The sequence below is a fragment of the Crinia signifera genome, chromosome 9, assembly GCF_055691185.1.
Source record: "Crinia signifera chromosome 9, ASM5569118v1, whole genome shotgun sequence".
Lineage (NCBI taxonomy): Eukaryota > Metazoa > Chordata > Amphibia > Anura > Myobatrachidae > Crinia > Crinia signifera.
In genome coordinates this window covers 6,669,198-6,694,570 of record NC_139225.1, presented here as the reverse complement: position 1 = coordinate 6,694,570, position 25,373 = coordinate 6,669,198, and the positions used below count along the sequence as shown (strand labels likewise).

The window sequence follows — 25,373 nt, the reverse complement described above, 5'->3', positions numbered from 1 at the left end:
CAGCCGGCGGCCGGACTTACTTGGCAGAGGAAATGACATCACAGTGCTTGTCTGACTCCAGGATCTTAGCTAGGTGGAAAGCCACAGAGTCGGCATACTGAGAAATCTGCACCTGACAATAATTAAATAAAAATATTGGTAAATGACAAATAGAAACTGGGTCATCATGTTCCCTAAATGAGCAAAGCAAACTCTGGGGTAAATTTAATAGCCTGCAATACGTAGGCATCAGTGATTTTCCGCCACAGAGTCTGTCCGATGTTTTAAAGGGGCATTAATTTAAAAGGCTTGGCCATGACTAAGGAAACAACATGTAATTGTATGTAATGAAACTGCATGAGGTCTCCATGGCACTGATTTACTTACCTGAATCCGGGGCTCTCCGTTCTCATCTTCTCTGATTGATGGCGGCGAATGTTTCGGGGATTCATATGTTAAAATGCTCCACCTAAGGGTTAAAAAGACTGGAAATAAGACAGCTCTAAGTGGTAAATACATACATATTGTGAAGCAACCAACAAATAGTAGGAATTATGTTTATCGCTCCTTTCCCATAAGTAAAATTCCAGATGAGCACAAATGGACATGACAAATAGTAATACAATTCTGTACATTTTATGGAGCTCATTTTGGGGCTGTGTCTGCGTCTTTTGCTGGTGGTATGACTGCAACTTTATTCAAATGCAGCTACATAGTCCTTCCCCACTGCACATCCCTGACCCAGTACTGCACGGGAGCTGCCATGTTGGTTCCAGTCATCGGACTCCAGGTCCTCCAATCAGAGGCTGCCTTTCTTACAGATGACTAGAAGGGATCCTGGGTACTATATTTAAATGTCTCTGTTACAGCAGTACAGTGCCAGAACGGGTGCCAGTCGGGCTAATGACTGTCGGAACCCTGTACCACACCCGCCAGAACAACTGCAGTTGTAAACTGTTTCCTGGCTCCAGTTCCAGCAGCTTCTGGATTCCTGATCTTCCAAGTACTATTCAGCAATCTCTGCAAGCCGCAGCATTCCATTTGCAGTACACTCTCCATCTGGAACATCTGTGCGGTAATCAGCAAGTGTCAGCAAGTTTATCCTTAGTGTGTTCTCCAGGCACCAGAGCTTCTGTGCAGTGTTAGCCAGCATTCAGTCAGCGGTGCAATCCCTCCTCAGTATACTTGTTCCATGGTACAGCAGCTAGCTTCAGATTTTTGTAGCAATGGGGAAACGGCCTGTGCGGCTGCTAAAACAGCGAGGCTCGCGGCTAAATGCAGGGGAATCCTCGCCGTCCTCTGACAGCGAGGATTCCCGCGGAATGTAGAATAGGGCGAGCAGCCGGTGTGGGGGTTAAACGTCGAGGATCGCTTATTTACGGCGATACCTGTCTTTTAACCCCCACGCCGGCCGCATTGAATGGAAGTTTGTGGTTTCCTTTTTTAAACATCATTTTACACCATTCGTTCGTAAAAACTTAAATTCACCCGAATTCGGCTGATAGTAAATCAGCCGTACAGCTTTTAACGTCCGTATTTTAGATTGAATGGTTATGAATGGGAATGCATGTGCAAGAAAGAAAGCATCAGTCCACTGACATCAGAAATGTGTGTGAGATAATGAGGTCCTTTAATTAGGCAAACACCTAATCAGGTGGAACTCCAGGTTTTCTATATTAGGAGCCCTAGTCATGTTAATTAAAAAATTCTGAATAATTGAAATAAAGGGTCACCCGTTACCTGTCCAGCATTTTGGATGTGGCCCGCTCTAGCTTCTCAAGTATTTGGAGCAGCTGTGCATCATCGTCACACAGACTTCCCCATCCCAGCACCCGCGCCAAGTCATTCCCTGTGCCTAGCGGCAATACCCCTAGTTGGCACTGAAAAACAGAAAATTAAGAAATAAAAAAAGTAAGAATAAGCCATTAAACTTGGTTAATAATACAAATCAGCAGTCTAAGCACGCAAATCTAATGTCCTACCTGTTTGTGAAGCCCCAGCTTGTCTATCTCAGAAAGTACCCATCCAACGCTGCCATCTCCCCCACAAACGAGGATACGAAAGGTTGAAAACTTCTGGAACAGACGAAGCCTTGGAAAAATAAGGAAAAGTATAATAAATATTATATGTTGTATTACTTTTCAGAGTAAATATTTTATAGATGCCCATTGAGTTGATGCATTTGCACCAAACAGTGTCTCTAAGCGCGCCAGGTACCGTGAGACTCTGCTAGAATTGGGGGATTTTTTTTCTTGACAAACATGATCTGAATGGAATGCAGCTAGAACACACCAGGAGACTGTGCCGATTAATGTGATATGCAACACCTGTATATCTGTATGCGGCTGAGTCTCTGAGTCTGTATAACCAGGAGACTGTGCTGATTAATGTGATATGCAACACCTGTATAGACACTAGCAAGGATGCAAGGGACCTGGTGACACACTCACACCTGTTTGGTGTATTGAAACTAGATGTAGTAGGACAGTTCTCTTCCCTTTAAACGTTATTATTTCAGGGGTTTCTTGGAATATAGTTAGTAAATATGACGGAATTAGACAAATGCAATTGTTTTAGATTACATTTGCTCTCAAAACAATCCAAGACTTTTGTGGAAGGTTTTTTCTTTCTTCAAATCTCCATTTAAACCATATCTAACAATTAAAAATGTAAAAAAAAAAAGATTTTTCCACACTTGCAGTTATAATAACTGACAATACTCAGAGAAACCTTGACGGACAGCTTGGGGGCTTACCCATGTATTTGCAAATATATGTAACCAAGATCTCTAAATTCTGCTAACTTGGGGTGTTTAACTCTGGTTACTAGTATCATTCAGTGTGCTGGGGGGAAACAATGGGGGGAATTTACTAAGCAAAATGTGGTAGGAATTTGGGCACGTATTAGAATTTTTGTAATTTACGAATGTGAAATAAGGTTAGTATTTTGTATTTTACGACCGTAACAACCTGTCGTATTTGTATTTTTACAAAAAAATATGAATTAATACGCCTTTGAAAGAATATGCCTCGAATTTGACATTACTCTAATGAATTTTGAAATTTACTATCAAGTCGTATTTCAAAATACTCCAGAAAAATACACCTTCATTTTCAGGTGTATTTCACACAATCAGACTTTTAACATGCGTGTACTAGGCGTATTCTAGTACAAGTTGTATAAAAGTGCTCCAAAAAATACGACAACATCGAAAAATACAAATCTTAAAAAATATGACACCTTTGTAAATTATACTCCGGAATACGAATGTGTAAATCATACCCCTTTCACATTGCACTTTTAAAACGGTATATTGCTGTTTTTTTCCCATTTTAAAACGTTTAAGGCTGCAATGTGAAGGTGCCAGAGTTGATTTACCGGTTAAAGTTAACCGGTATTTCAACACGGTTAAAAAGCAGAGTCCTACACATTTTAAAGCCGTTTTTTAGGCAGTGTGAATGGCTCTATTTCAATGGCTTTAAACGTGTCCCTTGGGGGTTAAACGGGTTGAATGTTTGAATGGTATTAAATGATTTCTAAAACGGTTTTCACCTGCAATGTGAAAGGTCTCAAGGCTCAGACCCGTTTTAAAGTCCCATTTAAGAATACCGTGTCATTACCCATATCTGCAATGTGAAAGCAGTATTATATGCTCTACTGATAGCAGTTGTGTTCAGTCATATACAAAATACAAATACGACTGAGACATACTGTAGTTGTAGTCTTAGTAAATTTTGCCCTGTATGTTTTTTTTACTCCGTTATACTAACTGCTAAACTCATTAAAAGATGAACGATCCATATGTGTAGCTACTTATAAATAACAATATTGGGATACTCACCCAAGCTGCGGACCCCCATTCATGAGGTCAAAAACCTGGGCTGGATTCAAAAACTGCTTGAATTTGCGCAAGAACTTCACACCTTGGTTGTCACCACTTTTTGAGTTCACACAGACAAGAAGTGGACTGGCACAGGAGACAGGGGATGTAGCTTTCCAGAAACCTAAAACAGCAGACGGAATACGCTCCTGAATGCATCCCAAAGGACGGCTCGCCCAACACATCAGTTTATATTTTTGAAAAAGCATTTCTCTAATAGTTTTTGCCCATTTATAATGCAATAAATAACAGTCAGTTTAAACTAACCGATTGCAATGTATATAATAGGTTGAGTGTTTTGGATCTATCAGATGATGGAGGAGAGGTAGAAGTGGGTGTTACCAGTGGGACGTGACAATTGGGAATCACGCCTGTCTCTTTCGCACAGTTATGGAAGTGTCAGTTACGCACACTTGCACAGACTGCAAAAAATCATTCAATGGTCAGTGAGTTTGCGAATGGATCGCTGATCACTGGCCAGCTGCAAATCAATCCCAAACTTGCAAGGGGCGGGTTTTTGGTTTGTCTGGATGGCGGCTATTGGATCTCAGACCTCTGCAATTTCACACAGCGAATCAGGCTCCTAGTTCGGTCTGACAGCTTGTCTCCCTCCCAGTTTTAGTTGGGATTTTTGAGGTTCATCTTACAAAAAAAGGGAAATGACAGGTGCAGACGTGGGGCGTAGTGACTAGAGTGTGGTGGAGTTGACATTCTGAGTCTTGGTTGTACAGGAGATGAGGGGACAGTAACTGGCACTGATTAACTGAAATGATGACACTGATTGGTGAAATACTGACAAGGCGTAAAGAGATTGAGGGGCAGTGACTTGAATAGAATATAATAAAAAAATTGGATTTTTTAAGTCAAAAGGGGGCAGTGGTTGTCCTATTATAGTAATGGCTAATGAGAAAAGAATTGGTTGGTGGTTCCTCACATTATCATTCCCCAAGGCTTAGTACATTGGTCTCTGTATGAGACAAAATAAAGATTTAGATACCATCCACAGAGAAATGATATGAAAGAGTTTATTATTTCTCCAAGAGACGTGGCATAAGACAGGGCATGCTGGGATATTTAGTTCAACAACGGCTGTAGTGCCAAAGGTTCCCAATGTCTGCTATATACTATTCACAGAATATCTATGGTTTATATTTGGTAATAGCACAATTCAATCCATCCATGCTCTGAATAAGTTGTAGTGTGTGTTCAATACTGTACGTGTTCATTTCATGCTAGACACTCACCATCAGAGTCAATGCTGTTCAGCGCAGTGGGCGGGATTATAGAGACTCTGCAGGCTCCGAGTGGACAAATCTTCCCCAATTGCTCCTTACATGAACTGTGCACCTAAAGAAAGACATAGACAGCATGTAATTCTAAGCTTCACCTTCATCTTCTCTTCTTCACATTCATTGATGTTACATACCTATCCGGAAAACGCATAATAAAACTAGCGCGGTTTACCATACAGGCCACTATGTATATCATATTATACTATCACTTTGCTAACTACCTTATACCCCTTTCACATTGCACATAATTACCGGGTTCATGCCGGTTTCTTGCTGGTTTGACAAGGTAATTGGTGCAATGTGAAAGGGGTTACCAGGTCCAGCAAACCGGTAGCAACATGGCAAAACGAACCGGTAAAAAAGAAGGGTTCTTACCAGTTCGTTGCTGCATTGCTTTGCGGTGTGAACGGGTTAATCAGGTCGAGATATTTCCTGTTCACACTATTGGGGGAGGCAGTGCTTGGAGCAGCGCTGGGTGATAACTGACGCGTTTCATTACAGGTGGGTGATAACTGACGTGTTTCATTACAGGTGGGTGATAACTGACGTGTTTCATTACAGGTAGGTGATAACTGACATGTTTCATTACAGGTAGGTGATAACTGACATGTTTCATTACAGGTGGATGATAACTGACATGTTTCATTACAGGTGGGTCATAGCTGACGCGTTTCATTACAGGTGGGTGATAACTGAAGTGTTTCATTACAGGTGGGTGATAACTGACGTGTTTCATTACAGGTGGGTGATAACTGACGTGTTTCATTACAGGTGGGTGATAGCTGACGCGTTTCATTGCTGGTGGGTGATAACTGACGTGTTTCATTACAGGTGGGTGATAACTGACGCGTTTCATTGCTGGTGGGTGATAACTGGAGCGTTTCATTACAGGTGGGTGATACTGATGCATGTCATTACAGGAGGGTGAGCTAACGTGTTTCATTGCATACATTTGCCATTTCTACAGCTATCTCAGCGCTGCCTTTAATATCTTACTCTGATTAGTATAATAACGTTATGATTCACAATAACGTACTATAGCTTTGCACCACAGACATCTCCAGTCCTGCAGTCTCCGGACGCTTCCACATGTTTTATCGCAGACAGCACATTTAGCACTGACTGGCAGGTTTCCTTCCAACCACTGGTGAGGCATCGTCACCTAAATTAAAGCATAATATGTGTACAGTGATACTGAGCAACCTGCTGTGGTGTCAACGAATATTTAAAGGCTGAAACAAATCATCAGTGACATTGAGAAAAATAAAGTAACCTGACATTACAATTCATTCTTTTTTAGCGGTCAATGAGAAAAAACATTGTCATGGGATGGGCCAGGTAGGATTGCTGAATGGAGTCTGTTTCATGTACTGTATATACAACAACCTAGTATAAAAATGTTTCAAAGAAATAAGAAAAAAGGCATTCTGCACCGCTAGGTGTGTAAAACCTAGTAATTCACCAATCAAAGAATCAGACATAAACAGGGTTTGTCAGAGAAGACCGGAACTAGCAGGAGCGGGGTCTATAGTAGCAGGAGCGGGGTCTATGTTAGCAGAAGCGGGGTCTATGTTAGCAGGAGCGGGGTCTATGTAAGCAGGAGCGGGGTCTATGTTAGCAGGAGGGGGGTCTATGTTAGCAGGAGCAGGGTCTATGTTAGCAGGAGCGGGGTCTATGTTAGCAGGAGCGGGGTCTATGTTAGCAGGAGCAGGGTCTATGTTAGCAGGAGCGGGGTCTATGTAAGCAGGAGCAGGGTCTATGTAAGCAGAAGCGGGGTCTATGTTAGCAGGAGCGGGGTCTATGTTAGCAGCAGTGGAGTCTATGTTAGCAGCAGTGGAGTCTATGTTAGCAGGAGCAGGGTCTATGTTAGCAGGAGAGGGGTCTATGTTAGCAGGAGCAGGGTCTATGTTAGCAGGAGAGGGGTCTATGTTAGCAGGAGAGGGGTCTATGTTAGCAGGAGCAGGGTCTATGTAAGCAGGAGCGGGGTCTATGTTAGCAGGAGCGGGGTCTATGTAAGCAGGAGTGGGGTCTATGTTAGCAGCAGTGGAGTCTATGTTAGCAGGAGCAGGGTCTATGTTAGCAGGAGAGGGGTCTATGTTAGCAGGAGCAGGGTCTATGTTAGCAGGAGAGGGGTCTATGTTAGCAGGAGAGGGGTCTATGTTAGCAGGAGCAGGGTCTATGTAAGCAGGAGCGGGGTCTATGTTAGCAGGAGCAGGGTCTATGTTAGTAGCAGTGGAGTCTATGTTAGCAGGAGCAGGGTCTATGTTAGCAGGAGAGGGGTCTATGTTAGCAGGAGAGGGGTCTATGTTAGCAGGAGCAGGGTCTATGTAAGCAGGAGCGGGGTCTATGTTAGCAGCAGTGGAGTCTATGTTAGCAGGAGCAGGGTCTATGTTAGCAGGAGCAGGGTCTATGTAAGCAGGAGCGGGGTCTATGTTAGCAGGAGCAGGGTCTATGTTAGTAGCAGTGGAGTCTATGTTAGCAGGAGCAGGGTCTATGTTAGCAGGAGAGGGGTCTATGTTAGCAGGAGAGGGGTCTATGTTAGCAGGAGCAGGGTCTATGTTAGCAGGAGCAGGGTCTATGTAAGCAGGAGCGGGGTCTATGTTAGCAGGAGCGGGGTCTATGTAAGCAGGAGTGGGGTCTATGTTAGCAGCAGTGGAGTCTATGTTAGCAGGAGCAGGGTCTATGTTAGCAGGAGAGGGGTCTATGTTAGCAGGAGCAGGGTCTATGTTAGCAGGAGAGGGGTCTATGTTAGCAGGAGCAGGGTCTATGTTAGCAGGAGCGGGGTCTATGTTAGCATGAGCAGGGTCTATGTTAGTAGCAGTGGAGTCTATGTTAGCAGGAGCAGGGTCTATGTTAGCAGGAGCAGGGTCTATGTTAGCAGGAGCGGGGTCTATGTTAGCAGGAGCGGGGTCTATGTTAGCATGAGCAGGGTCTATGTTAGTAGCAGTGGAGTCTATGTTAGCAGGAGCAGGGTCTATGTTAGCAGGAGCAGGGTCTATGTTAGCAGGAGCGGGGTCTATGTTAGCAGGAGTGGGGTCTATGTTAGCAGGAGAGGGGTCTATGTTAGCAGGAGCAGGGTCTATGTTAGCAGGAGCAGGGTCTATGTAAGCAGGAGCGGGGTCTATGTTAGCAGGAGCGGGGTCTATGTAAGCAGGAGTGGGGTCTATGTTAGCAGCAGTGGAGTCTATGTTAGCAGGAGCAGGGTCTATGTTAGCAGGAGAGGGGTCTATGTTAGCAGGAGCAGGGTCTATGTTAGCAGGAGAGGGGTCTATGTTAGCAGGAGCAGGGTCTATGTTAGCAGGAGCGGGGTCTATGTTAGCATGAGCAGGGTCTATGTTAGTAGCAGTGGAGTCTATGTTAGCAGGAGCAGGGTCTATGTTAGCAGGAGCAGGGTCTATGTTAGCAGGAGCGGGGTCTATGTTAGCAGGAGCGGGGTCTATGTTAGCAGGAGCGGGGTCTATGTTAGCATGAGCAGGGTCTATGTTAGTAGCAGTGGAGTCTATGTTAGCAGGAGCAGGGTCTATGTTAGCAGGAGCAGGGTCTATGTTAGCAGGAGAGGGGTCTATGTTAGCAGGAGCGGGGTCTATGTTAGCAGGAGAGGGGTCTATGTTAGCAGGAGCAGGGTCTATGTTAGCAGGAGAGGGGTCTATGTTAGCAGGAGCAGGGTCTATGTTAGCAGGAGAGGGGTCTATGTTAGCAGGAGCAGGGTCTATTTTAGCAGCAGTGGGGTCTAAGTTCAGGAGTGGGATCTAATTTAGCAGGAGCAGGGTCTACGGAGGTGATTCAATACCGCTCGCTAAGCAGCTTATCTTAACGCTGCCCGCCCGAACGCCTGCCCCCCACCCCCCAAATCCCCTCGGTTACATGCAAAGGGATTTACACAAACACATCCCCTCGAATGTGGCCGAAGGGGAGAAAAATCGTTCAATGATCGCCATCCATCAAATGGTTTTTCTCCCCTTTCGGAAATAGAAGTCAGTCTAAACTGACTTTTATTTCCTTCGGTGACCACCCAAGAGGAGGTGGGCACTGATGTCCAGTGACGTTAGCCGCCCGCCCCCCCCCCCCCCCCCCGGCTGGCATCGGCCCCTCTGCATTCCTAGGGGAAGGTCATAAAATGCTGGGCGTTCCCGTCCACCGGTATGCCGGCATCTGCATTCTGACTGCTGGAACCACAATAGCGGGAATATCAGTCATCCACATGTATTCTAATTGTAATACTCGGTGACCAATTCATGGTAACTTCCTATAGGTTAGTAGTCTGTACAGTCAGGAGACTAACATATGGCGGCTATTCCTGTAGTATTTTATATACTCTGACCGGATATATGACTTTAACCCTTTAAGTGTCAAGTGAATTTGTCAACATAGGTGAGAAAATGGACAAACATATTTATTCATCATTATGAATTATAATCTTTTTGACACAATCATTTTTTTATTTGAACTTATATAACAAATGTGAGCGGCGCTGGCTTTTTTAGCGGATATCTTGGACATCTCTCACAGAGATGTTGGCAGTCGAAGGGTTAAGGCCACAACAATATTATAAAATAAATAAGGCGCGTACAGGTTCATGCACTTACCCCATCCTCATCCTCTATGATGTCATTGGCCACAGACGCCAGGGTGGTCCATTTGCAATTATTTATGGCTCTCACTGCGCAGCGCTTGTGAGCTTTGAACTTGCAAACTAGAGAAGAGAACACAAAGTATGCAATCACCGAGGGTTACGATTTGGTACGATGGGGTATTTACACATTTTGACAAATTACACCGGCATGATCCCTATGAAGTACAACTATATCTATTGAAAGGCATTGATAAAACAAAAACCTTATCAGAAATATAAAATTCATTAATAAAAACTATTATTGGCTTAATGAACATGCATGGCAAGTACTGATATCAACATTAACAGCAACTAGTAGAGCAAATGTCTCAGTGTTGCCATCAAAAAATAAAATATTGTCAAAAATAATAAAAAAATTACTAAGTAAAAAGAAAAATGATTGTCATTTCTTATTTTTAAAGTAATTTAATTTATTTCTATTTATTACCAGTTATTTATAGAGCACACACATATTCTGCGGCGCTGTACAGAGAATAGTTGAACATTCACATCAGTAATTTGTAGGGAACCTAACAGTATATTTTTGGATTGTGGGAGGAAACCGGAGTACCCGGAGGAAACCCACGTAAGTACAGGGAGAATATACAAACTCCACACAGCTAGAGCCATGGTGGGAATAGAACCCATGACCTCAGTGCTGTGAGGTGGTAATGCTAACCATTACACCGTCCGTACTGCCCCATATATATAACACATGGTGGGGATAGAACCCATGACCTCAGTGCTGTGAGGCAGTAATACTAACCATTACACCATCCGTGCTGCCCCGTATATATAACACATGGTGGGGATAGAACCCATGACCTCAGTGCTGTGAGGCAGTAATGTAACCATTACACCGTCCGTGCTGCCCCGTATATATAACACATGGTGGGGATAGAACCCATGACCTCAGTGCTGTGAGGCAGTAATGTAACCATTACACCATCCGTACTATGGTGGGGATAGAACTCATGACCTTAGTGCTGTGAGGCAGTAATGCTAACCATTACACCGTCCGTACTGCCCCGTATATATAACACATGGTGGGGATAGAACCCATGACCTCAGTGCTGTGAGGCGGTAATGCTAACAGCTAAACTGCTGTTTAACATTCACAGCTCGTCCGTACTCGGATAAACTGGGAAATATTACTGGTCGCTACCAATTACAGCCAGAATAAATCAGATTTTTTTTCAAAGGGAATTGTGGTAATCAGAATTGATACCCAATTTGTGAGCATACATAACTGCCTCTGGATATAAAAATCTGTGTCTGCAAAAAGACTATTAATTCCCTTTAGCGGAGAATTAGACTGTGCCACTTATTAGTACTATTTTTAAGCTGTGTATTAGGCCTAGATGGGGTATGCAGTCCCGGATCACGGTTGTCGGTCCATCCCGACACATTTGCGGTTTGCCTGACAGCAAATCGGCAGGCGGGATTCAATGTCTCGCCTGCCGATTGGCGAAAATGGGACGTGTCCTCGTAAACGGATGTGGATTGCCGTTATCGAACAGGCCCGACAGCTTTTAAAGTCGGGCTCGTTCCGCCGTGATCCCTCTTCAATGCTGTCGGTAAAGACCGCATTGAATAGGGCCTCACCGCTATTTCCCCCGGTCGGAAATAGCGGCGGAGGATTGCATGCCCCCATAGTGTGATCATTGTATTCATTTTATTTAATGAATACCGTAGTGTGGTACTGAAATAAATTGTATATTTTATTTAAAAATTGTGGTATATGCACTCTCTGTAATATTTGTATATTTATCCTGTACTAGCTTGTTGAGTGACACTGGGGTCCTCTTTGAGAGCAGCAATTGATTTATTTACCTTTACATCGAATATTTGGTTATACTGCGCGCCCGATTTTTGTGTGTATCGGTGGGGCGTGTATAAATATATCATACGAACCCAGTGATACACGTCATTTTCTTTTTTCCTTGGCATGTGCATCAATGTAGTAGTGCACCAATTGTAAGCGCATTGACATAAATGGTTCTAAGTGTCTCCTTCTACAATCTACCCAGGCTTATTAAGCTGTGCTCTGTATACTGTAGGTCTATGTATAATGTAGTAATCTACAGGATGCCAAAAACTGATAATTGACTTTATAGGGCTCTCTCGATCTGTCAGTCATATATTTGGGTGGGTATTTCATTTCAGGTGTCACCAAGATTGGGCACCATATACCATTTGCTACAAACACCAACCAGTAATATCGATAAATGCAGGGGGTCCGGTCAATTTAATATTCATTTATGTGATTGTTATTATTAGTTATCATAATTCTGCCTCGGATGGGTATGTAAGAAGTGGAGATTAATAACGCTTCTAGCCATAGTACAATATGGCCGCTTATTAATAACCCTTCTAATTGTGAAGGATTATGCGATTACTGGAAGAATACAAACGTAGTCATTGCGCCCAAAATTGGAGATGATTACATTTTTTAATTGTGATGGATTACGCGATTACAGAAACTGGATACAAAATAAATAAAAGTTTATTTAGCCAATTAGTGGGAACAAAGAATATTCATGTGGTCATTAATTCTTGTACCAACGGTTTCTCCTCTTTCCTAACTCATGAAAAATGAAAACAATACAAAAACATTTATAACATTAACCAGCAGATGGCAGCAGAGTCCCCTTTAACACGTACAAGTAATTTAGAAGCTACAGATGCTCTGGAAGTCAGGTGGCTATCCCTGATAGGTAAGTGTTTGGTTATTATTAGAATATAACCATAGTTACCTACCCTCCTGCATTCTGCAGGAGACTCCCTGAAATAGCAGCAATCTCCTTCTCTCCCTCATTTCACATTACACTGTTGCATTTTTGGGGAAAAAGGAATGAGAGATAGATAGAGTTACATTGAATCATCTGCACCATTTCCCAGCACTTTACCAAGTATAGTAACTTACTAACTGCGGGAAACGGTCATCTGTCAGACCACACTTAGGTCGACAGTCATTAGGTCGACCCCGGAAGGTCGACTGGCCCCAAGGTCGACAGGGTTAAAGGTCGACATGGGTCAAGGTCGACATGACTTAAGGTCGACAGGGGCCAAGGTCGACATGGGTTTTGGTCAACAGTCATTAGGTCGACATGAGTTTTTCACTGTTTTTTGAGCCGACATGTGCCGACAGGCGGTATTTCATGCCCTACTATCCACTAGGGCATGGTGGGAGAATAAAATAGTGTGCCGACGGTGTCCATGTCGACTGTGTCGACATTCGGGTAAAAAAAAAACCAGTGAAAAACTCATGTCGACCTAGGCCCATGTCGACCTTAAATCGTGTCAACCTTGACCCATGTCGACCTTTAACCCTGTCGACCTTGGGGCCAGTCGACCTTCTGGGGCGACCTAAGGACTGTAGACCTAAGTCTGGTCTGACAGATGTACCGCTTCCCTAACTGCTTTGGGGATCATCTACATTTGGATATAAGTAATTTTACAAGATTCCCCTCAGATGTAGCAGTACACACCCACGCTTCTAGGTGCCACATTCACAATCTATTTTCACAATCTCTCCATATATTGAACTAGACACGCCCTTTGGGTGGAGCATGACACCCCTCCTCAATGAAGCACTGTGCAGAATTCTACTACCAACTATAATCTCCCTGAAACTAGTTTTCAAAAGTAGGCAAGTATGAATATAAGACAATGGGTGACATTTAATAGGTTGAGAGATTCAGAAAGTGAGAGATTTGGTAAGAAATCTCCAGTTTTTTTTAAAGCGGCAATCATTTACACTGCAAAATCAAACTGGTTCTGCAGTGCAAATGATTGCCGCTTTAAAAAAACTGTAGATATCTTACCAAATCTCTCACTTTCGGAATCTCTCAACCTATTAAATTTCACCCATAGTTTGTACAGCCAATAAAAATGAACCACAGGTCATAAAAGTGCTGCTATGAAAAATGTTTTCAGAAAAGATTGCACCACACAATGAATTCATTGCGTTAAGTTACTAGATACAGGGCCAGATCAAGGGGGCAATTCATGCCCATCGCAGGGCTGCAAATTCCCCTGCGAATGAAGCCAGCAATGACATTCACAAGATAATTGACAGCTAGCCGAAATTTGTAGGCGGCACACCAGTGTTTTCTGGGAGTGCAGCCGAGGAAACGCAGATGGGCCCAGCTGTTGGCCAGGGCTGCCGCTAGGAATTTTGGGGCCCGAGACTGATTTTTAGTCCGCCCCTTCCCCCCTCACTTACAGCCCGGCTCCCCCCTCACTTTCCAACGCCCTTCCGCTGTGCTGCCTCCTGCTCAGTACCCTGTGGCTGAACAAAGCCCTGCTCCAGAAGTGCAGGCTTCTTTACCTCAGGACGCCGGCAGCCAATTAAAATGCGGCACGGCTGGTGAGCCAATCAGCGTCTGGAAGTGAAGAAGCCTCCGGGACTCCGCAGGGCTTCGTTCAGCACACTGAGAGCGCAGGCAGCACAGCGGAGGCAGTGGTGGGGGTGCGGTGGGCAAAAATAATTGCCCGGGTCATTCCCTCTCAGAGAGGCAGGGCCCCGGGCAGCTATACCCACAGCACCACCCTAATGGCGGCCCTGCTGTTGGAAGGGAGGGATGCTGATGTCATCAGTGGCCCCGATCTCCCCACGGCCATTGCAGTACCAAGTACGTCTAGATACAGGGGTGTGGTGGGGGCGGGGACCCATTTCATGATGAGTGAATTCGAATGGATTTCCCTTTCTTCACATAACCGTGAAGCCATTCGCAGCTGTGCACAGTGGAGGGATTTGACGCTGGCGGTTGCAGCCCTGTGGTCAGGTCTGAAATGGCCCCCAAGGGCTTAATGGGCCTGGGACTGAAAATGTTCAAGTGCATATTATGAGAAGTGGATGAGGTGAGGCCAATGCCATGTAGGCCCCATCCACTATAATACCTAAATATATAAAAGTACCAAAAATGTCATAATTGTGTTGAAACCATGCTGCAGTGCAGGTGGGGCAGATGGTACATGTGCAGAGAGAGTTAAATTTCGGTGAGGTATGTTCAAACTGAAATCTAAATTGCAGTGTCAAGTTAAAGCTGTCTAACATCTGTGGGCTACACTCAAAAGCAGCCAGTATTTACCCTGCAGAGAAACAATATTATTGTATTCGCTCCCCTGGCATGGAGACATGGTTTGTTCCATATACAAATGTAATTAACCCCATAACCTTATATACGAAACATGCTTTCAAATCCAGCAGATGAAATCACCGAAGACATAGCTGTTGATTTTAGTGAATTCAACTCGATGTGTTTGAAATATTATTTTAAAACAATTGAAATAATACATTATGCAGATATATGTCTATATGTAGAAAGCCAATACAATAATAGTTCCCAGCACAGGATCGGTGGCTTTCCCTCCACTGGCATCTTTCCATTCCCTACCTAAATGTAGAGGGCGCTAGCACAGGCTGGCTACACTGCAGCTATTGTAAGCTAGTCACATCATTGTGCTACGATCCCTAGACAGGGAAATGTAAAGTCAACGACTCAGGAAGCAGCAGAGATTAAGGAGTGAGAATATATTTGTACCCTGCATATAAATCAGGATTAACATCCTACATAAGAACCATATTTCTCCTAATATCCAATATAACACAAACTGAGCCAGAGACAGGAACTTCATGGCCTCCTGCGGGGATTAAAGTGGTCCCGGAGAGGTGGTGGAACTTGTTTCCCCTGTCACCTACACTCCCCTCCCCCATAAGGCGAAGCCCAGGCCAGTGACAGGGTATTTGGTAATCCATGCAAACAAAATTGCTATCCTACTTCCCATACTTTATAAAGGAAGGGACATGGGCTCACAATTTGAATGACTGCACACAGTAGCACATGACACCACATTTAGTGCCCCTGACACATATTACACCACATATTTGTGCCTTTTATTCACGTAATGACACACAGTAGTACCCCTTATTCATGTTACATTATACAGTAGTACTCCTTATACATGTATGCCACACAGTAGTGTTGCTTAAACACAATGGCCACATGAGTAGTGCCCCTTATAATTAATGCCCACAGCAGTAGTACCTTGCGATGGCTTGACATCACATAAGCCATACCAGAAAAGGAAACTACTGGTTTTGTCTGTTTGAATTAATTAATTACTGTGCGGGTAATCAATTCCTGCCCTGCAGGAAATGGCTAGTTACCCACTCAGATGTGAGATTGTGCTCCCTACTGCACTTGATACATTGGGGGAAATTTACTAAAGGAAATTTGTAAAAAAAAAGGTGTATTTGTATCCAGAAATACACTTATTTTTGACATTTACTATCCCGAAAATACGGCAATTCGTAGTCGTATTAATGTGCTATCATTACGAATACGAATTGCCGTATTTTCGGGATAGTAAATGTCAAAAATAAGTGTATTTCTGGATACAAATACACCTATTTTTTTTACAAATTTCCTTTAGTAAATTTCCCCCATTACTTCTACTATTCACTAATACAGGGGTGGCCAAACCGGTTCTCGAGATCTACCAACGGTCCAAATCACCTAGCTGGTGCACTGCTGTAGTCATTACTAACTGTCACCTGTCACATTTTCAAACCTGCTGCATCATTCCTACAATAGATCTACAGGTTGCTTGAAATACATGAACTGTGGGTGGATCTTGAGGACAGGTTTGGTTACCGTTGCACTAATTGGTCTTTTATCTCCAAACCCATTACACAGATAGAGTCCGATTCTAAATTGTACGCTATTTGCATATAGTCCAAAGACGCAGCAGTGATGCAAAAGCTATGCAGGAGGCATCTCTGAGAAATAGGTAGGGGGAACTCAGTTGAAACTCCACCACAGCTTTGCACAATGATTCCAACAGAAAAGCCTGCCCCAGCGGCTTCCTTTTCTGGTACGGCATATGTGATGTCATGCCCTCACCACCGCTGAAGAAGGGAGGAGGTAAAGCTGCTGAAGGGACAGAGACAGATATGTGTATACAGGACACTTACTGTGAACATTTTGAGTAAGGGTTACTACTTCTGTTGGCATTATGTGTAAAAGCAATACTACTGTGTGGCATATATGTACAATTTGTGTTATAACATTAATAAGGAGCACTACTATGTGGTGTTATATGAATCAGGGGCACTACATGCAGTGTAATGTTAATATGATTGTACTACTGTGTGGGACAATTTGAATTTGGTGTACTATTGTGTGACCTCACCCCTTCCTTGAGAGACCACTGTCCCTTTATAAAGTACTAGCTGGAGTACCTGGCGTTGCTCGGGATTTTAAGAATGTTTGTTTACAAAAATCAATTTAAATATTAAACACACAGTATAAATAACATTAGTTGTTTGGTAATTTACATTAAAAAAGTGCAGCACATTATGCATCTCCTGATATACTCTGTGCTGCTGGGTATCCTGCTCCTCCCACTATATAACTCTCAGTCTGTGGCTCCCTGCTGCCCCCATTCCCCTCCTCACATCATGTCACTGCCCCTGTCACATGCAGCCCTGTCCTCACTGACACATCACTCATCTCCTGATATACTCTGTGCTGCTGGGGACTCTGCTCCTACCACTATATAACTCTCAGTCTGTGGCTTCCTGCTGCCCCCATTCCCCTCCTCACATCATGTCACTGCCCCTGTCACATGCAGCCCTGTCATCCCTGACATATCACTCATCTCCTGATACACTCTGTGCTGCCGGGGATCCTGCTCCTCCCACTACATAACTCTCAGTCTGTGGCTTCCTGCTGCCTCCATTCCCCTCCTCACATCATGTCACTGTCCCTGTCACATGCAGCCCTGTCCTCACTGACATATCATGCATGTCCTGATATATTCTGTGCTGCTGCCCCACCCATAGGGGTGCTAGGGATGTGTTACCCACACAGTATTTGTTCACAGATTGTAATTGATATATGTACGAAGTTTGGTGCAAATTGCTCCAGTCATTCCAGCGTTATGCTGTATGCTGAAATACTCTGTGCTGCTGCCTCACCCCTAGGGGGTGTCTTACCCCCACAGTGTTTGTTCCCAGATTGTAAGTAATATGTGTAACACGTCTGGTGTAAATTGCTGCAGTCATTCCCGAGTTATGCTGGAACGTATGAGCGTACAACAAAAATTGTGTTTTTTTAATGAATAAAAAAAATGAACCTTAATTAATTTCGATTTTAAATTTTTTACGTTGCCTCGGTCGTATTTCAATACGCTCGTATGTAAAATGTCATGATCTTGGCTTGTAAACTGTGAATTTGTATAGAAAGACAGACAGAAGGACACATTTTATACAGCAGATGGGAGGTACAGGACAATTTTTGTAGTTTGCAGGGGGTACCAAAATCCCTGGCAATGTCCCAGCCTCTTCCTAGTGGGGCGGGGAGGCGCTCGGTTGTAGGGGAAATGAGTTCCATCACCTTTCCCAGACCACTTTAAGCTCTGCTAACTACTTATGCATACACATTAACACTGGGGTTAACCTTTGTTGGAAGCCTATATTTTTGGATTGTTGGCGGAAACCAGAGTACTTGAAAAGAAACCCAAGCGATCATGGGAAAAATACAAACTCTACACAAATAGGGACATAGTGGTAATCAAACCCATGACCGTTGCTAACCATTACACCCTCCGTACTGCCCATTATACAAGTCGTACTGACTACCCTATAATAAAAAATAGTCCCAGCTGGGGGATAGTTTAATACTTAGCACTGCCTTGTCCAATCCTGCATTCTTAATGTGTATAATGTATCTTCTTATAATTGCTTTACTATTTGTATTGCCAGTGGATGATGGCAATGATTTAGCATTTGGAAAAGACTACAAAAATCTGCCCACGCCCTCCATAGTCACGCAACTGCCAATTATACCAACACATGTTACAATCCTCTAAATACAATCACAATGTACATTTCATAAAATCCTAATAAAACATATATAATATTATTTTAAATAAATTAGTTGTAATTTCCAGGACTCTGATTTTTGATTATTTACTACAACAATGTGAAGAGGGATGTCATTATTTAAGAATCCCCTACAATAAACGAATAAAGGTCTGTTGCAGCAGGTTTTGTGAAAAACTGCCCCAATCCCTTTAATTCACATATTTTTAGTAACCAGATCGCATTTTCCATACTTATAATAAGAAAAGCGATCTCGCTGAATTTCACCAATTTTTTTTTTTTTTTTTTTTTAAGAAAACGCCAGCAGTGAGCCCTGTGATAATTACGCCATCCTGAGATAGCGTTGTGACAGGGCTCACTGCAATATGCCTGCCCCTGCACAGCTTTCTCTGCCCAGCAACAGCGAAAGCTGTGTGCTGTGGAGCCAGTGTGATCAGCGATGTGTGTCCAATGGTCGTTAGTCGGACCCGCTGAGAACATACAACCAATCACATTCTAATTTATATTTATTTAGCACCTTCTAGAAGATAGAATCCAATTGGTTGCTATGGGAAACTTCCCATCTTCAATAGAATTCTCATTTTATTAAATTTACCATGCAGTCGTTGCCAATATAGTTAAAATTTGACTGCATGTACAGACGACAGGGGGGGGGGGGTCCTTAATGACCTGCGGGAGCGCACTTTGTTATAGATATAGTGCGTACACTAGACGATTTGCACAATAATACCGTTAACAATATCAATATCGTGCAACTCGTTAATGCTTCTCGCTTAGTGGCCCTGATTCTAGTCTAATCGGTCCCCCGTGTGTTCACACGGGGGGCCCATGTTGAAGCTCTACGCGTATTTGCTTATGCGCGGGGCTTTTGTGCAGGCGCCTTCGGAGACTTGCATAGTCTCCATGGCGCTGTTACTGGGGGAGGGGCATGAAGGAGGCAGGCAGAGGGCGTTAGCAAATGTAGGCGGCAACCTGCCTGCTGGGGTCAGCGGCTGATGTAACCGGACGTCAGCTGTCCACCTAGTTCTCGGAGCAGGACACCGCTAATCTAAGTCAGCAGAGACAGAATTAGATTTGCGAGCACTAGAGAAATAATTTGATGGGCAGCGACCATCAAATGATTTGGGGCCCACGCGCCTGGAAAACAGGGGGGGCGGGCATTCGCACGTGCCTGGAAAAAAGGGGGAGGGGCGGGCATTCGCACGGCCAGCAGGCAGCGTTTCAAGGCTCGCTAAGCAAAGAACATCGGCTGCTTACTAAGCCAACCAGAATGACCCCCAGTGTGTACGAACTTTAAGAGATTGGAATCTTAGCCGTCTTCTTTTAGGCCCTAATTCTGGTTCACTCTCAGAGGCAAATTCCTTCTCAGATGGACAAAACCATGTGCACTGCAGGGGGGCAGATGTAAAATGTGCAGAGAGAGTTAAGGCCCCCATACACTATGCGATTTTGGGACGATTTCATCCGATTTCGGCACTTTGGGCCGATAACTGTGTGAAATCGCCCCAAAATCGCAGGTGTGTGATATATGATCCGATCCGATGCGCGGTCCCGTGCGCATCGGACCGGATCAGGGAGGTCGGACGGTCAGCACATAAGATCACGTCCGACCTCCCTGTATGCATATGCCTGCCCACCTGACAGGCATATGCATGCAGACTGACCGGGAGCAGCACGGTGGGCAGCGGGTCCCTGAGCACTAGTACACACACTGACCTGGCCGGGCATGTGATCACAAATAGCAGCGCTGCGGGACGGGCAGTGCAGTGGCGGCTATTAGATTTTTAAAATACCTGTCAAATGACCGTGCCACTGCACTGCCCGTCCCCGCTGCTGCTATTTGTGATCACAGCATACCCGGCCAGGTCATCAGCGCTCGCCGCACCCGGCACCCGCCGCCCACCCCCACTATTTGTGTTCACATGCCCGGCCAGGTCAGCAGCACTCGCCGCACCCGGCACCCGCCGCCCGCCCCCACTATGATCACATGCCCGGCCAGGTCAGCAGCACTCGCCGCACCCGCCGCCTGCCCCCACTACTGGCGCTGCACCCCACCTGCTCCTCACTGGCATCACCGCTACCCGCCCCACTGCTCCTCACCGCCCTGCAGCTCCCCATTTGTTTTACATGTGATAAATCGTAAGCGATTTATCACATGTAAAAATTTGCTCATCAAGTCCTAAATTGTATTGAGCCTCCCGGGGAGCAGCCGGGCGGCTCGGAGGAGAATTGGGTCTGACTTGTCCTTAGGACAAGTCGGCCTAATGTATGGGGGCCTTTAGAATTGGGTGAGTTATTTTGTTTCTGTGCAGGGTAACTACTGACTGCTTTATTTTTACACTGCAATATAGATCTCACCTTGAAGTAAAACCCCACCCAAATCTAACTCTCTGTGCACATGTTACATCTGCCCCACCTGTAGTGCACATGGTTTTGTCCATTTGAGAAGGAATTTGCCTCAGAGAGAGAACCAGAATAACCCCCTTAGTGTATAATTGCTAATTCCATAATGGGGGAATGTGTAAAATATTGATTTCATTTGCACAATGCGCCGATTTATTCCTTTCCCCCCCCCCACAAAAATAGTAATTTCAATATGTAAATAGATTACCTTCACAGGAGAGTCCGTGGGAAGTGACTCCGGACAGCGCCTCCCGGCACACGTTGCAGAACGTGGGTCTGGCGTGTGAACAAGCGTACCAATTGTGCATTCCCGAAAAATGTTCCATGTTAAACTGGGTGGGCTGGAAGCAAAAATGACAATTATTACGTCTCATATCCACTACGGGCTTTTTTTTTTCAACATTAAATCTTTATTTCAAATTTCATAGTAAAGGGGGTAAAAGTAATAACAAGGGGGTAAAACTACGGGCTTTTTTAGATGGGGGCTTATTTACTAAGATGGGAGTGCTATTGAAGATGAGATGTCAATCAGATTGTATCTATTGTGTTCTAGAAGGTGCTAAATAAACAACAAGTAGATTCTTATTAGTTGCTACGGGCAACAGCTCATCTTCAACAGAACCATTTCATGAAAGCCATGGCACAGAAGATAACGCCATTGCTGGCTGCAGGCCTGTATTCTGCTGACGGAATTATCACGGAGAACCGACGTACCTCATTTAGCTCCCACTTCTGGACGGATTTCAGGGCTCCGATCCAGTCTTCCATCTCTTTCCTATTCTCTGCACACAAGATGAGCTTGCGGAACGGAGTTATAACCTGCGTAGAGGACGAGAATGTCAGACTGAATCTATCTATCTCCTTGCACGGCTTGGACTTTTCTCTGTCTCCACTGCCCGCTGTACATCCTATATCTCGCAGTTTGGGAATTGTACTGTCCTAGAGTGAGTTCCGCAATCTATAAAGTGCATTGATCAGGGAAGGATAATGGAACAGAGATGGGGAGGGGGAGGGGAGCGAGAGTTAAATATAGAAATACTGATAGATAATCTATCCGGAGAATGCACTGAAAATAAGCAAGGGTTTAAAAGGCAAAAGATAAAAAAGATAACTGAATATAAAAAAAAAAAATGTGATTAAGCAAAATATATAGTTATAGCCAATATATACAAGAGATCCAGTGAGACTACGTGGTATAGTGTCGTCTCACAGGGATACTGGATCTCTTGTATATGTATATAGAATCGTCTTCAGTATCATAACAATGGCAAGTCAGCCCAAGCCGTGCAAAATAAAAGGGAGAAAACACAATAACAAATATCCATTCTTTACATAAAAGAGAACTAGATCATATAACACAACAAGATGTAGAAGTGGATTCAAAAAGTGATGTAATGCTAAGATTGTATAGGTCTAGACCAGTGATGGCTAACCTTGACACTCCAGCTGTTCTTGAACTACACATCCCAGCATGCTCTGCATCAGTTTTAGCATGGCCAAATTGCAAAACTGTAGCAGGGCATGCTGGGATGTGTAGTTTAACAGCATCTGGAGTGTCAAGGTTAGCCATCACTGGTCTAGACCTTCATACAAGGTGCCAACCTACAATTGATGTGTGTGTGTGTGTGTGTGTGTATATGTATATGCTATAGCTGAGCAACAGCGGCCAGAAGGAATCATGCTATGTTAGACCAGTGTATGTAGTTACTGTAGGGCTGTTTTACCAGCATTGTAGGCTAAGCAATGCACTGGGGCCCTACTCACCCAATCATGGAAAAACATAAAAAAAAATTTTTTACCCCTCCTACGGTCCCACACTGAATGGCTGTCAGCACTGTGATTGGTGGATAACTCCACCAATCAGCAAGCTAAAAGCCATTCACTGTCTGGCTGCAGATTGGGAGTCGGGTATCACATGACACCCTGAAAAAATGTAGAAGTGTCATGGTGGTTCAAGTGCCTCTGCAATATGGTCTGTTTCACCCATGGTGACCCCTTAATGGCACTGGGCAATGCCATGCGAAAACTGGTACTATCACAGCAAGCGCACCTTTCACCATGTGATACATCTGCCACACAGAGGCGTAACTCTGGGAGGCAATGGAGTCATCTGCCGCTGGGCCCCTGCTCTCAAGGGGGCATCTCTCCTCTCCTGCCAGTTTTAATCAGTTCATTGAAAGCCATCAATATCGCTTCTGTGGCTGACTCCCCCTCATAACATCATTTTTGCAAGTGTCACACCCTGTATTCCTGTATTAAAACCCATGACCTGTCTTGCTGGAGACAGACACCTTACTGATTGAGCTATATGGGGGGCACCAATATTTATCTTGCCTCCGGGCAACTGGGGCGAACTTACGCCACTGCTGCCACAGGAAAGTGTGTTTGGGAGACCATAGTAGGGTCATTCCTACTGCTTTGTAGTCAGATTGATGTAGCTGACAATTCCCTCATATATTGCCAATACAAGATTCCTAGGACAGAGTGTTTAAATGACCAGAAAGTGCAGAAATTGAGGGGGGGGGGGGGGGGGGAGTTATGTGGTGAGTTTTTAGTTGCGCAAGACACAGGACTTTTATTAATGCACAGTCATGTACTAAAGGATAACAGTGCACCTATCCAAATGCTGATTGGATTAAAAGGCTTGTGGGTGTGGTTATTCAAAGAAATAGGCTTACAATGTGAGTTTTAGATCAGTCACATGGTCGTGCTCAATGTGTGGCACTGTGGAAATATACAATTCTGATTGTGATGCAACATATATCCTAGTTGTATGTCCCTTATATCCTTTTCACATCGCACTTCGTACCCAAGTGATTGCCGGGTTTGTATGCATGTGGGTGTTCTAGAGTGCAAATATTTGTCTCCAGGCAAGTTTTGGAAGGGGCAATTAGGTTCTATGCTAAAACTGAGTTACTAAACCATAAATATGTTCGTACCGTGAAGCTGTTGTTGATGTTCTTGGTACTGGTCTCGGCCACACTGGCATCAGAAAGGTCTACCTCATCAAAGATCAAAGACTGCAGAAAGAAGTACAGTGTTTAATGGTCTTGGCATGCTTAATGCACCAACATTACTAGAAGTAGGCATCATTAACGAGCAGTGGGTTATCTGCTAGTGTGTAAAGAGAAATACAATAATAAAGCTTTTTTCAAATGTAATATAAAATGAAGACCTTTGAATCCTTGGCGTAGTACAAGGTTCTCCCTCGGAGCTTGAAATAGCGCCTCTTCCATCTCTGGAAGGAGCTGGTCTGTTTCAGTAGAATTCCTTCCTTCACGCTTTTCTGCAAATAACACAATACACAGTCTGGATGCCATCTTCAAATAACATCAGAGTCTTTCAATCAAATACAAGGTAAGGGAATTCAAAAAGTCCCCCTATATGTCTTCCGGGGTGCAAAGATCTACATCTGACATAGGGCATGACTCATAGATGTACAGTACGTTTGTAGCGGGGAAAATCTGCAATTGTGCCAACTTGATATGTATCTATACGCCCACTGGCTGCTTGGTTCCGGTTGATAGATCTACAGATAGAGAATCAATACGTCTACCCCCAAAAAGTCAAAATGCAATAGGGCGACAGGGTCAAATGGCCGACATTCAATAGGTCAAAAGGATTGATAGGGTAAAAAGGTCAACATGAGTTGTTTTTTTTAAAACGATTTGTTCTTACACCACCATCCATGTCGGCATATAGTGAGAATATAATAGTGTGCTGAGCATAGAGGCACCGACCCCGATGCATGGCGAGAGAAGCGAGCCACGCAAGAGTACACGTTGCACTAATTGGGGTCCAGTTGCCGCTGTTGACACAGAAAAATGGGATAAACTCATGTTGACCTTTTCACATGTATAGATTTTTTATGTTGACCTTTTGACCCCATTGACCTGTCAATCTTTTGCATATTGACCTTTGGGGTCGACCTATTGACTGTCTATCTAGACACCGTATATCCATACTTGACAACTTTTTGAGAAGCCTCTCCGGGAGAAGCCCGGAGAGGACAGCCGGATCTTCAGGTCAGGGGGCGGGGCTGATGACTGAAAGCCCCGCCCCCAATCCAGGCAAATGACGCGATTCACAGGTCCGCGAGTAGGGGGGTGGGGCTAAAATGCCACGAAATGACGCGATTTGCGTCATTTTAGTCCCACCCCCTGCCGCGGACCCGTGAAAAAAATGGTAATTAGTGCGGTAAGAAAGGGGGGTACGGGGGCTGCCAGGCAAAAATGGGAGGATTGCCGACCTTCCCTGGGGGCCGGGAGGGGGACCCGATTTTCAGGAGCCTCCCGGCAATTCCGGGAGGGTAGG

General features: G+C 44.4%; 1 protein-coding gene across 2 annotated transcripts in view; it reads right to left on the bottom strand.

Annotated features, from left to right (window-relative positions):
• Nucleotides 1-25,373, bottom strand: part of LOC146037071 (diacylglycerol kinase eta-like) — a 130,476-nt gene that overhangs the window by 24,172 nt on the left and 80,931 nt on the right. For both annotated transcript variants that reach the window (XM_083160979.1, XM_083160980.1), the window contains exons 3-14: nt 24,235-24,345; nt 23,999-24,079; nt 21,774-21,878; nt 21,268-21,400; nt 9,738-9,844; nt 6,188-6,313; nt 5,104-5,206; nt 3,821-3,983; nt 1,962-2,070; nt 1,720-1,859; nt 367-448; nt 21-112 (exon numbers count right to left, since the gene is read on the bottom strand). In XM_083160979.1, the coding sequence (XP_083017105.1) occupies nt 21-112; nt 367-448; nt 1,720-1,859; nt 1,962-2,070; nt 3,821-3,983; nt 5,104-5,206; nt 6,188-6,313; nt 9,738-9,844; nt 21,268-21,400; nt 21,774-21,878; nt 23,999-24,079; nt 24,235-24,345 (1,352 nt within the window). The remainder of the gene's footprint in view (nt 1-20; nt 113-366; nt 449-1,719; nt 1,860-1,961; nt 2,071-3,820; nt 3,984-5,103; nt 5,207-6,187; nt 6,314-9,737; nt 9,845-21,267; nt 21,401-21,773; nt 21,879-23,998; nt 24,080-24,234; nt 24,346-25,373) is intronic.